Here is a 14,238-nt window from a genome sequence, read left to right as displayed (position 1 = left end):
CCAAAACTATCTCCTACCTAAGTAGCATTTATGCAAAGTGCCCTTCCCAAACAAGGACACTCCACTATTCTAAGTGTGCTACACTTCAGCAAAAAAATGTTTTTGAAAAGAATGTACAATGTAGAAAGATAAATATTTTTAACATAATGTTAAAAACAGACAAACTTCGGAGACTGCAGCAAGCTGATTCACCTGAGAGATCAGCTTCTGCACCTGGAAAATGGGAATGACAGTCCCTACCTTCAAGAACGGTCAGGAGATGAAAAGTGGAATAAGCCCTCCCCAGATCCAGGCAGCAACTAAAATAATATTCAGCTATAATTTAGGCATAGGCAAATCCTCAGCCCATAATGTCCCTGCTCAGACCCAATTTTAGGGACAGAATTCTAACCCTCTGGTCAACATAAGAAGTTCAAGGGTAGTGAAGTAAGAAATGGGAGAGAGAAGTCTAGCGTCATCTAAGAAGCCACAGCACCTTCCACATGGGAGCAGACTCCCTGCAGGACAATTGCCTTCCTAGGCTCCCTGACCACACTTCCCCACTCCTCCCCTAACTTTTATGATTTTCTAGTCTCCTTCCCTACCCCTCCTCTCCCTCCCTCCACCATCTCCCCGCTGCTTCCCTCATCTCCTCTGCTCCTCCGACATCTACCCCCGCACCCAGGCCCCCAGCCTTTCCTCGCCCCTGCCCATCTCCCTCTTCACCTCTACACCACAGGCCCAGCCCTACCTCACATTGTCATGCCTCTGGATGTAAATCTTGTGGAAAATCCTCTCAGGGGGCTTCAAGAAGTCCTCCTTCATCTCCATGGCAACATTCCGGGGAAGGAGGCTCATAAGCAGCCGTTCCTAGACAGGAAAGAAGGTTCACATCAGACAACATGGGACTCCCAGTTCCTCCTCAGACCATCCTGGATAAGGATGGGTTAAAGAGCTATCCTTCATGAGGAGCTACAGACCCTCCTCAGGCTTAGCCTATAAGCATCCAGGTCTGCAGACACTGCCCAGTTCCCAGAGCCTCAGTGGGTCCCACACCAGAACTGGACTTTGAGCAAATAACTGGCTCCAGGAATGCTGGCTGAGCAGGGCCTGGCCTCCTGCACACACAGCCTTGCCCACAGCCCCTGCACACTGCTCCTTGGGCCAAGATACTGAGTCTTGGCCTGCTGGGCTCTCCAAGCTTCAGTGTGCAGTGGGATCATGGCTGCAAAAAGACAACCATCTCTGACCTGAGCCCCTATCCAGCCTCCACTGCCCCAACTCAGTCCAGAAAAAGTCCTTCAGATTGCCTTTCACAAGAGTCACTCTTCCCAAGGCAGAGACTGGCCAGAACCCTTGTTCTGACATAGAGACAAAGCTTTGGGGGTTAAGTGGTATTTTCTCCTGGCCTTTGCCTTATTTCTCCCTGCTCTATGGAGGTAAGGCATTTTTAAAAATCCCCCCCCCCAAAAAAATATTTGGGTTTTGTAAAAATCAGTAACAAATAGTATTAATTTTAGTAATAATCATTATTAACTATAAAGAATTGTGGGTTTTATTGTGATGTTGGGGCCCCTTTGGCTGTGGATGTTGGGATATTCAAACATACATAAAAACATTATTTGGTCAATTTCATGCTCAAATACCTTCCCCACTCTCCACCTCCTGATCCCCTTCCTCTACCCTAATGGTCTCCTTTCTGTGTTCATGAAATCCCTCTATTCCCTGATATTCCCTCTAACTTCCACATGAGAGAAAACATGAGTCTCTTCTCTGAGTCTGATTTATTTCACTCAAAATTGTGATCTCCAGCTCCATTTTCCTGCAGATGGCATAATCTCATTCTTCTTTATGGCTGACTAAAACTCCATTGTGTTTTCTTTTTTCCATTCATACGTTAAGGGACACCTAGGCTAAGCCCTTAAGTTGGCTACTGTAATAATGTGCAGTATTATGCTCCATTGGTCTACCAATCTGTTTTTAAGTTTGTGCTGCAATAAATATGGGTACACATATATCCCTAAAGAATGCTGACTTTAATTCTTTTTGGATAAATAGCAAGAAGTAGTGGGCTGGGGATGTGGCTCAAGCGGTAGCACGCTCGCCTGGCATGCGTGCGGCCCGGGTTCCATCCTCAGCACCACATACCAACAAAGATGTTGTGTCCGCCGAAAACTAAAAAAAATAAATAAATATTAAAAATTCTCTCTCTCTCTCTCTCTAAAAAAATAGCAAGAAGTAGTATAGCTGGATCTTATGATAGTTCTAATTTTAGCTTTTTGAGAAACCTCCATATTGATTTCCACAGTAACTATACTAATTTACATTCGCACCAACAGTGCATGAGTTCCTCATCCTCCCCCTACCCTCCTATCTTCACAAGCATTTATTGTTAATTGTATTCTTGGTGACTGTCATTCTGACTGGAATGAAATGGAATCTCAGTGTAGTTTTTATTTGCATTTCCCTAATTGCTAAAGATATTGAACATCTTTTTCATAAAATTGTTAGCCATCTGTACTACTTCTTTTGAGAAGTGCCTGTTCAGTTCATTTGTCCATTTAATGATTGAGTTAATTGACTTTTGAATATTGAATTTTTTAGTCTTTGATATATTCTGGTTATCAATCCTTTGTTGGAAGAGTAGCTGACAAAGATTCCCTCCCATTTCATAGGTTGTCTCTTCAGTCTATTGTTTTCTTTGTTGTTCGGAAGCTTTTTAATTTGATGCCATCTCATTTATTGATTTTTTCTCCTATTTCCTGAGCCATAGGGGTCCTATCCAGTAAATCTTTGCCTGCACCTATGTTGAAGTGTTGCCCCTATTTTTCCTTCTAATGCTTGCAAAGTTTCTGGTCTTATTCCTAGGTCTTGGATCCATATTAAGTTGATTTTTTTTACAAGGTGAGAGGCAGGAATCTATTTTAATTCTTCTAACACTGGATGTCCAGTTTTCCTAGCACTACTTCTTATAGAGGCTGCCTTTTCTTGTCACCTTTTCCAGAATCAGACAACGTTATCAGTGTGGGTTTGTTTGTGTCTTCTATTCTGATCCATTGGTCTGCATGTCTGTTTTTATGCAAGTATCCTGCTATTTTTATTACAATGGTTCTGCAGTATAATCTGAAGTCCAGGTATAATGATGTCTCCAGTATTGCTCTTTTTGCTCAGGATTGCTTTGACTATCCAGGGTCTTTTGATCTTCCACATGAATTTTAGGATTCTTTTTTCTAATAAGAAAAAGAATATCATTGGCACTTTGATAGAAATTGCACTGCATCTGTAGATTGCTTTTGGTAATATTAACATTAACTAATATTAACATTAATAATAATATTATAAGTGAAATAATATTAATATTAACATTAACTAATATTAATATTAACTAATATTAACAATATTAGTTCTGCCTATCTTGTGTCTTCAATTTCGTTATTCCTCTGGGTTTCACTGGCTTTTGTTGTAATAGCTTCTTTTTTGTTTTGTTTTGTGTTTTGGTCTCTAATTTTATTAATTTGGGTCTTCTCTTTCTTTTGCTTATTTCGGCTAAGGGTTCATCCTTCTTGTCTATGCTCCCCCAAAAGTAGTGCAGGAGGAGGGACAAATGAGGAGAAAACAAGATGAAGAAGGACAAATAGGAGGGTATAAAAATAAGAAAGAAGATAAAAAGGACTAAATAGAAATAGCCAATTTTTTGAAGTATGATTTTATATAAAAGTATGCAATCACAATAATGAAGGAATCAAAACTAATAATTACCATACAACTCATATCAAAACTATGATTTTTTTCCTTGCCTGGGTACATAAGGTAGAGAGCCTTTCTTTGAGGACTTCTGGATTAAGAATCTGTGAAGGACTGAGGGTGTGGCAAATATTCAACCTACAGAAGCATGACTTCTGAAAGACTCTGGGTGTGGAGGAGGTAATTGAATACACAGACTCGGTGTCAGGATGGGGCATGAAATCTTAACTTCTTCCCACTTCCAGGACCGTATGCTGGTCCACTTAGTGGCTCTGTGTCAGGCCCTGATGCTGGAGATAAGTCTGGACGCACAAACACGATGGTCTGGTGATGTGTACAGCCCACAGGCCAAACCCATCATGCAAGTGGGGGCACTGCATGTTCATGGGGCAGAGTCCACACCTAGTACTCTTAACACAGTTCACATCCCACCCTTCAGCTCCACCAAGGAAGCCCTGAAAGTTCTGTTGTGGGTTCAGTGCACCCTGTCACAGCTCTGCTCCCACAGCAGCTCTGCTCCAGCCGTGATTCCTCTCTCACTATGATGGGCATTGGCTCTCAGCAATCCTAGGCTCCCCTGGATCTCTCAGTCTAATTCAAAATCATTCTCTGGAGCCAAACTACCACTTCCAGGACTGAGTGGACACTGGAGTTCAGCTTTTCTAGCACGGCCAACTAAGGCAGACCCTCACAAAATGGCTTCCTGCCACAGTATTCTACTGAAAAACTGAGAAAAGCAGAACACTTCTGTCACAATGTGCGGCTTCTGTGTCAGCTAAGTTCAGTCTAATATTCTCTTCTACTGCTATTTTCAAAGCAATCTTATCATTTTGCCTCTTTGTCTCCTTTCTGTGGCTTCCCTCCCTCCTCCCCTGTCTAGGCAGCACATGTGCAAGCTCATAACTGATTCTCTCTGTCTGTTTCAGTAACCAGAATTTCTGAGTCTCTCCAAATCTGCCAGTTTACTGCTGATCCTCAGTGTGTTCCCTCAGATACCCACGTTGCTGTGTGGGTATTCTCTAGATGTTTTGATTTCAAACTGCAGACAAGTTGGAAAGCACAGCTGGGATCCCCTCTAAGATCTCCCATGTTGGGATTTTTCAAGGACAGCTGTGTCACCCTAAAGAGGGCCATTCCCAAGGCCTCAGTTTCCTCATCTGGATCAGTGTGAGTAGGACTTTGATTCTCTCCAGGAACGTGGACCCTTTCCTGACCTTAGCCCCCACTGGCCCCTGACCCACAGGGCACAGCCCTGTGTCTGACAAATCTCACGCTGGTTCTGTGGTGTGAGGGTCTCCACTTTTCCTTCAGGCCCACCCATGTCCCCTCTCACACTGCATTGGAGAGGAGACTAAAAGAATGGAATTTAGGGGCTGGGGTTGTAGCTTAGTGGTACAGCATTTGCCTAGCACACGTGAGGCTCTGGGTTCAATCCTCGGTACCACATAAAAAAATAAATAGGGGCTGGGGATGTGGCTCAAGCGGTAGCGCGCTGGCCTGGCATGCGTGGGGCGCTGGGTTCGATCCTCAGCACCACATAAAAATAAAGATGTTGTGTCCACCAAAAAACTAAAAAATAAATATTTAAAAATAAATAAATAAATGAATAAATAAAACAAAAACATCGCATTGATAAGGGAGGACACAAGGACAAGAGCGGGAGGGAAAGCTCCATCCCTGCCTCATCTCGCTGCAGCCTCCTTCCTAGGCTCCGGACCTGTGGCCCATGTGAACCAGTACCTGGCCCACCCTCCCTCTGGGGAGCCTCAGCAGCAGCCACCTGAGTCTCATTCCTGCCCTCCCTGTCTCCCCGTCTAGTGCAGGCTAAAGAAGCTGCCCTCAGGGCTCCCAGACTACAACCTACTCTTCAGGGTAGAAGCCCACATCCTGACTGGGAGCAGCTGCCATCCTAATTGACTTTTTCAGGAGCACAAGTGCCCATACCTTTGTGCCCAAGACCCATCAGGACACCAATCAGGAAAAGCAGGCACACAGACTCCGAAAGCCAGGTGGGTTCTGGGAAGTGGCCAGGAGGCCTTGCCCCTCTGCTCCACACCACAGATGACACTACATGTGTACAGTCATCCCATGATGGAAAACACGCTGGACACACAGGACAAGCCTCCAGGTGAGCTGTTTCCATATAAAGTTTGGAGGATGAAGCCAGGCCCACCCCCCTCAGAGGCTGAATGGAGATGAATTTGTGTGTCCAAGCAAGACCTGCCTGGGTTCTGCCCAGAAGCTGTTCTACAGACCCTCTACTGCGCCCCAGGAAACTCCCATGGATGGTTTCTGACACTCCAGAAGGGACTCTGCAGGAGGCTGAATCACTCATGACCACTCTCCACCTTAGATCACAAGGGGAGATGACATGCAATGTCCCAGCCACCCTGCATCGGAACAGCCTCAGGAAAGCTCCTTTGCATAGGGAGTGGGAGCTGGAGCATGTCTAATGCTAAGAGGCTGTCAGGTCCCTTCCTTGATAGGGGACTCTGGGACACAGCCCCCAATGTGACTCTCAGAAAGGGACAACTGTAGGCAACCGGCCATACTGAGCTGGAGAGAACCCAGGTGGTGTTCACTCAGGACATGCTCTACTGGACCAGGAGCAGTGTCAGTCACTGACCTGAGGCTCCAGAGCACCAGCCAGGTAGGTAAACTGAAGCTGCATAAACTTGGGAGGCCGTGCCGGAAAAGGTCCCTGAGGAAGCACAGTGCAGGCTCAGTACTTGCTCCAATGGCCCCAGAGTTATGGAGAGAATCAGAAGCTCCTTAAGCCAACAAGCCAGGTGCAGGTTTGGGAGGCAGTACCTGGGCAGCCCTGGGCAGAACCCCGAGAGACCCACATGGGGATCCCAGGAGGCCTGGCTTCAATTACTGACTCAATGGTTTCAGGGGAGTTAGTGAAGCTGTCCCAGTGCCGTCATGCCTGACAGGTAAGGGTAACATCTGAGAGGACACAGAACCCACAGGCTGGGCTTTAGCCTCACACAGCCTTGGCAGTCACTGCAAGGCCATTGTTCCCACCAGCACACTACCCCACCACTCCAGCATTCAGCTCACTGATCTCCCATCTGTCTCTCACCTGCAACTACCAAGAATGAAAATACCCCCGAACCCAAGTAAAGCACTGTCCTTCACCCAGAACCCATCCCATGCTTTCTTGTACAGTCAATGTCCTCGAAACAACCTCCCCCGGCAGCCCCCAGAACACTCTCACTATACACCTGCAGGCAGGTCTTAGGGGTTCTTGGTCTTACTATCACCTCACTGCCCTGAACAGTTGGGAATGAAGACAGAACAACAATAAACCACAGGCCACAGGATTGAACCAATCAGACAGGAGGAACTGAAGGACAGAGGAGGAGACCAACCTCCAAGGAAAGGGGGTATCTGGGCCAAGAGGTTCTCATCCAAGAGAGGGAAAGAGAGAAGGGCCCTAAGCAGTTCCTGCACATAGCCCCTGGCACAGGATATTTCATAGGCTGGATTTTGATACAGGGTATTAGGAGAAGTAGCTATGGCAGCCACTGGCCATCGGCTTATTGTCCCAGCAAGCTACTTTACTGCTGACACCACAATGAAGGCCTCATTTGCATCAGGGTTCTTAGCTACCTAGCAAAATTTTCTGTCTCCCATGCAGCTAGATGTGACCAAGGAGACAGATGACAATGACCATGTGGGAGTGCTGTGGTTTGGATCTTGAATATTCCCCAAAGCGCCCATATGTTAAAGCCTTGGTCCTGGTGGTGCTGTTGGGAGGTGGTGGAACCTCTGAGAGGAGAGGCCTTTGGAGGTCCTTGGGTCACTGCCCACGTATCTTTGAAGGGAACAGTTAAGCCCTGTCCCTTCCTCTTCATTCTCTTTGCTTCCTGGCAATGAGGTGAGCAATCTTGCTCTGCCACATGCTCCCAAACATGATGGGTGGCCTCGCCAAAGGCCCAAAGCAATGGAGCCAATTTATCTTGAACTGGAACCTCCAAAACTGTGGGCCAAAATAAACCCTTTGGAAGTTATCTCAGGTTATTTCGTTATAATGATGGAAAGTTTGAGACCGGGGCAAAGAACAGGTAGCTGATTATCAAACAAAAGGAAATGGGGCAGATAGATAGCACTTCCCATCATCAGATCACTAAAATCCTCCAGGGAGGGGAAGGATCTCACTTTCCAACACAGGCAACACCCCCTGGAAGGCTCTCTTCCTGTCTTTTGACCACAAAGGCATGAGAAGAAGGGAAATCTGAAATCTATAAAAGGGGCAAAGTACCTTCACTCCCTCAGGCACCAGCTCTGGACCCCCTCTTCTCCAGAGGAGTCTCTGTTGTATTCCTTAAATAAAACTTGTTTTCTTGCCTGGGCATCTCTCAGGTGTTTAATCTTCAACACTGGGGGAACAAGGACCCAATCCTGATTTTCAAGACGGGTTTCAAGTTGTCAAGTTGACTAACACAGGAAGCCTCTGGAATATTCCTTAAAGTCAGTTCCTCCCTTTTCTCCCCTGCCATTGTTGGGGAGGTAATCATAAAGGCTGGATTTCTACCTACCATCTTGAGTCACGAGGATGAAGGCCACACAGTAGGGACAAAGGTGGTGAACTAAACAGAAAGACCAGATTGGGGAGAGTTTCATGGATCAGACCTGGCACAATACCAGAGGATGCCTGCCCTGGAATGCATGTATGAAAACAGAGAGCTATTTGACTTGCTTAAGCTACTGGCATTGTGAAGTTTCTAATGGTAGAGTGTACTTCCAGCCAAGAACTCAGCATTAATCCCCTCCATTAGATTAGCAAAAAGTACCTAAAGTCAATACCTGTTAATAACCAAAACTAAAGATGGGAGCAAAGCAACCATCTGATAATGTCACATACTATTCCTGATTCAAAATAAAACACCTAAGACAAAGTAACTCGTACACATGAAAAAAATAATGCCTGCAATCAGTTTCCAATCTCAAACCTGACCCTGAAGCCCCAAACACAATAAAAGATAACATTAGGAATTCAAGATGACATTGATAAAGTCTAAACAACAAAATAAGACACAAAGCCAGAAATCAGAGGGACAATACTTCATACAAAGTATTACAGTGTCTTCGAAGGCTACGTTAAAACCTAAATACATTCATCTCAACTACCAAAATGTGGCTTAGAACAAATGTACTATTCTTTTTTTTTTTTTAAAGAGAGAGTGAGAGAGGAGAGAGAGGAGAGAGAGAACTTTTTTTTTTTAATATTTATTTTTTAGTTCTCAGCGGACACAACATCTTTGTTTGTATGTGGTGCTGAGGATCGAACCTGGGTCGCACGCATACAAGGTGAGCGCGCTACCACTTGAGCCACACCCCCAGCCCCAAATGTACTATTCTTAATAAAATTTTGATATTTAAATGACAACTATGAGGGCCCTTTTCTGGGAAGATGGAGAAGTATTTCTCCCTATTTTTCCTACTGAGGACCACTAAAAGTCCTGGAAGTTCCATATCAAACATCACAAGACTTACAGGTGAAGGGAAGAGGGCAGAAAACCAGGACCAAGAAACAAGGTGGGACTTCCCAGAACCTTCTGCTTGCCTCCTGTGTCCCAGACCCAGTGCTGGAGAAGTAGGCAACTCAGAAACACCAGGGGGCACAAATGGAGAGAAGGCCTGACAAAAGATGCTCTCTCCAGCCCACAGACCAAGATGGAACAGCCAGCTTATTCTAGTTCTTGGTGTGATGAATGATAGACATTTGGGGTACATTGCATGAGCTCTGAATCTTATCTGAACCTTGTATTTGGATTAGTTTTCTTTGACATCACTCTAGCAGGGGAAGGGGAGCTACAGTCTCTTTATGCCAGGTTAAAGTTGAAGTCCAGGCTCCACACTCAGCTTCCATGACCCTCATGAAAGGAGGGCTTCTCCTCTGCTGGGTAGGAATGTTACTATCATTCCCTATGGACCCCTCTAATAGCTCTGGGCTGGGGGAGGGGGAGGAGCAGGAGAGCCCTATGGTCCCCACTGACCCCATAGAGTGAGGAGGAGCATTTGTTATCACCAAATGGAAATGACAGGCCTGGCTCCCCCTCCCCCATCCCAGAGCTATTAGTGGGGTCCATAGGGACTGATAGTCACCTTCGTACCCAGCAGTAAGGAGAAGCCCTCCTTTCATGGGGGTCATGGGAGCTGAGTGTGGAGCCTGGACTTCAACCTCAACCTGCCATAAAGAGACTGTAGCTCCCTTTGCCCTGCTAGAGTGATGTCAAAGAAAACTAATCCAAACACAAGGTTCAAATAAGATTCAGAGCTTCAAGCAATGTACCCCCAAATGTCTATCATTCATCACACCAAGAACTAGAACAAGCACAATGAATGGATAAAGAAAACCAACATCAAGAAGGCAGAGATGCAAGAACAGCTAATGAAGACCCTAAAACAGTCATCATAAAAATGACTCAATGAAGAACTAAAACACCAACACCCTTTAAAAAATGCATATTGATTATAAGAACTTGACAAGGTATCAGCAATTCACCAACACAAAAAATAAAGAATTATATACCCTGACAAAATGTGTTTAATTCAAGAATGCCAAAAGCTCCTGGGCTAATGCAGGAATGTTCGAAGGTAAAGTGATTGGCTTGTGAGAGCTGTAACCTATCCAGTTCCTCCCAGTTTGAATGAACTAATTGGGTGTCAGGCAGGTGGGACATGGCTGGAGGAGGTGAGTCACTTGGGTCATGCCCTAGAAGGTTGCATCTTCCCTGTGGCCCATTCCCCCCCCCCCACACACACACACCCGCTTCTTGATCCTACCATGAGCTGAGCAAATTTCCCCTAACTGGGCCTTCTGCCATGATGTGCTTGCCTTATATTGGCCCCCGCTGGACTGAACCTCTAAAACCAAGAGTCCCAAATAAATTTCCCCTCCTCTAAGTTGTTCTTTTTGGGTATTTTGGTCGCAGCAATGCATAAACTGACAAAAACACAATGCTAATTCGATATTGAGATATCAATCAATGCTATATACCACATCAATAGGATAAAGAATAAAAAATACATAGCAATTAATACTGGAAAAGAATGTAACAAAATATAACATCTATCCATGATAAACTTTCAGGGAAATAGGAATAGTGAACTTCCTAAGTAACATCCCCCAAATGCTAACATTATACTTAATGATGGAACCTTCAGGGCTTTTACTTGGAACAAGGCAAGGATATCATCCCTCATCACTCATATTCAACATCACACTGGAAGGGTTAGGCAGTGAAATAAGGTAAGAAAAGGCATATAGATTGAAAAGGAAGAAATAAAAATATATGATGTCTACATAGGCAAAAAAAAAAAAGAATGCTACAAAAACAAAATAATACTAAAACATGTCTAAAACAAATAATTGAGTTCAAAGGATACAAGATTAACTTACAAAATCCAGCTGCATTTCTCTATACTAGAAATGAACAGACATTGATACTAAAAATACCATACCATTTACAACTGCTCAAAAATGAAATATAGGTAGAAATCCAAAACAATGTATAGAATTTTTATGCTGAAAATTACAAAACTGATTAAAGAGAACATAATAGTATGTTATATGTTCATATTATGTTCATATTGTATTCATGGAAGACAACAGAGTACAGATGCAAATTTTCTCCAAATTGATAAACAGGCTTAATACAAAACCTATCAAAATCCCAGCAATGACTTTATGGACATGGGAAAGATTATTCTAAAAATTGCTATGGAAATGAAAAGGAATTATACACAGTTAACATAATTTTGAAAAAAGAATAATGAAGGGGCCGGGGTTGTAGCTTAGTGGTAGAGAGCTTGCCTAGCACGTGTGAGGTCGATCCTCAAAGCCACATAAAAATAAATGAATAAAATAAAGGCTATATGTCCATTTACAACTAAAAATATTTTTAAAAAAGAATAATGAGGTGGAAGGAATCAGTATTCAATTTCAGACTTACTAGAAAGAAACAATAATTGAGACTATGTGGTACTAGTAGAAGGGATAAACTCACTGGACAAAGGAACAGAATTTAGAATCAAGAAAGAAATCCACACAAATTTGTCCAATTTTTGACAAAGGCCCAAAAGTTATTCAATGGAGGAAGGATGGTTTTTAAACAAATGCTAGAACAATTGGACATCCATACAGTAGAATAGTATTTGTCCATGAAATGAATGAAGTATTGATGCATACCACAATCTGGATGAACATTGAACACATTATGCTAAGGGAAGTTATAGTCACAAAAGACCATATGTTATATGTTTCCATTTGTATAAAATATCAGGATAGTTAAATCCATAGAGACAGGAAGTAGATTTGTGGGAGCCTAGGTATGGTTGAGGGACAGTAGGGGCATGATGGGGAGTGACAACTAATGGATACAAGGTTTCTTTGGGAAATAATGAAAATATTCTAAAATTAGATTATTATATAGTTCTACATAATAATATTAAGATGACTTAATATATGGGTTAAATAAGATTAACATGTAAGGTTAATATTATTGAGATTAATAAGGTTAAGATATATACATGTATATAAAGTCAGCATAGGATTAGGATGATCTTTCTCTTTTTTCTTTATTTTTCATTATATAACATGAGGATTCTTTTGACATATTTATTAAATCATGGAATATGATTTGCTCTAATTCAGTTCTTAGTACTTTCTCTCTCCTTTCCCTCCTCCTTCCCCCATACCTTTCCTTCTAATCTACTGATATTTCTGCTATTTCATGGTTGGTTTGTTTTTTTAATAGTATCTTGTGGATATACGTAATGGTTAGATTCACTCTGGTATATTCATATATAGGAAAGTTAGGTCAGAGTCATTCTACCATTCTTTCCTTATCCCATCCCTCCTTCCCTTCCCAATACCCTAGTCTACTCCATACATCTTTTCTTCTATTTTGATGAAATTCCCATCTATTTTTTTCCTTTCTTTCTCTTCCTCTCCTCCCTCTCCCTCTGTCTCTCTTTATTTTGGACTAACTTCTGCATATGAAAGAAAACATTAAACATTTGATTTGGGGGGGTTGGCTTATTTCGCTTAGCATGATAGTCTCCAGTACCATCCATTTACCTGCAAATGCTATAATTTTATTATCATTCTTTGTGGCTGAATAACACTTCATTGTGTACATATGCCACATTTTATTTATCCATTCATCTATTGATGGCACCTAAGTTTGGTTCCATAGCTTGGCTATTGTGAATTGTGCTGCTATAAACATTGAAGTGGCTGTATAGAATGGTGATTTTAGATATTCTGGATATATACCAAGGAGTGGGATAGTTGAGTTATTTGGTAGTACCATCACTAGTTTTTTAAAAAAATCTCCACATAGCTTTCCAGAGTGGCTGCACTAATTTGCAGTCCTACCAACCATGTATGAATGTGACTTTTTCCCCACATCTTCATCAGTACTTATTGTTATCTGTGTTCTTGATAGCTGCCACTCTGACTGGAATGAGATGAAATCTCAATGTAGTTTTGATTTGCATTTCCCTAATTGCTAGAGATGTTGAACATTTTTTCATATGTGTGTTAGCCATTTGTATTTCTTCTTTTAAGAAGTGTCTGTTTAGTTCTTTTGCCCATTTATTAATTAGTTTGTTTTATTTGTTTTGTTGGTGTTAAATTTTTTGAGTGTTTTATATATTCTGGATATTAATGCCCCAGCTGAGGAGCAGGTAGCAAAGATCTTTTCCCATTCTGTGGATTATCTCTTCAGTTTATTTGCTTCTTTTACTGAGCTAAAGCTTTTTAATTTGATGTCATCCCACTTGTTGACTTTTTGTTTGTTTTGGTACCAGGGATTGAAACCACTGAGCCACATTCCCAGCCCTTTTTAATGTTTTATTTTGAGACAAGTTCTCACTAAGTTGCTTAAGGCCTTGCTAAATTACTGAGGCTGGCTTTGAACTTGTGATCCTCTTGCCCCAGCCTCACAGGTTGCTGGGATAACAGAATATGTACCACCACACCCAGCCCATTTACTGATTTTTTAAAATTATACTTCTTACATTTTAGGAATCTTGTTAAGAAAGCCAGTTTCTGTCTTAATATACTGAAGTGTTGGGCTGACATTTTATTTTAGCAGTTGCAGAGATTCTAATTCCTAGGGCTTTGGTCCACTTTGAGTTGACTTTCATGCAGGAGAGAAATAGGCATCAATTGCATTTTTCTATATATGGATTTCCAGTTTGCCCATTTATTAAAAAGTCTATCTTTTCTCCTATGTATGCCAAGAATATACATAGGAGATACCTATTATCAGATAATTATATTTGTGTGGATTTGTCTCTGTGTCTTCTATCCTATTCAATTGGTCTTCACATCCGTTTTGGTGCAAGTACCATGCCATTTTTGTTATTATAGCTCTGTAATATATTCGGAGGGTGGTACCAGGGATTGATCCCAGGGGTGCTTAACCACTGAATCATATACCCAGCCCTTTTGTGTACTTTATTTAGAGACAAGTTCTCACTAAGTTGCTAAGAGCC

General features: G+C 42.5%; 1 protein-coding gene across 1 annotated transcript in view; it reads right to left on the bottom strand.

Moving 5' to 3' along the window:
• The window catches only part of Adcy1 (adenylate cyclase 1), a 144,493-nt gene that overhangs the window by 100,180 nt on the left and 30,075 nt on the right, over window positions 1-14,238 (bottom strand). Inside the window, exon 3 of the mRNA XM_026399504.2 lies at window positions 731-849. Within this exon, the coding sequence (XP_026255289.1) occupies window positions 731-849 (119 nt within the window). The remainder of the gene's footprint in view (window positions 1-730; window positions 850-14,238) is intronic.

Source organism: Urocitellus parryii, chromosome 3 (genome assembly GCF_045843805.1).
Source record: "Urocitellus parryii isolate mUroPar1 chromosome 3, mUroPar1.hap1, whole genome shotgun sequence".
NCBI lineage: Eukaryota > Metazoa > Chordata > Mammalia > Rodentia > Sciuridae > Urocitellus > Urocitellus parryii.
This window is presented reverse-complemented; position numbering and strand designations above follow the sequence as displayed.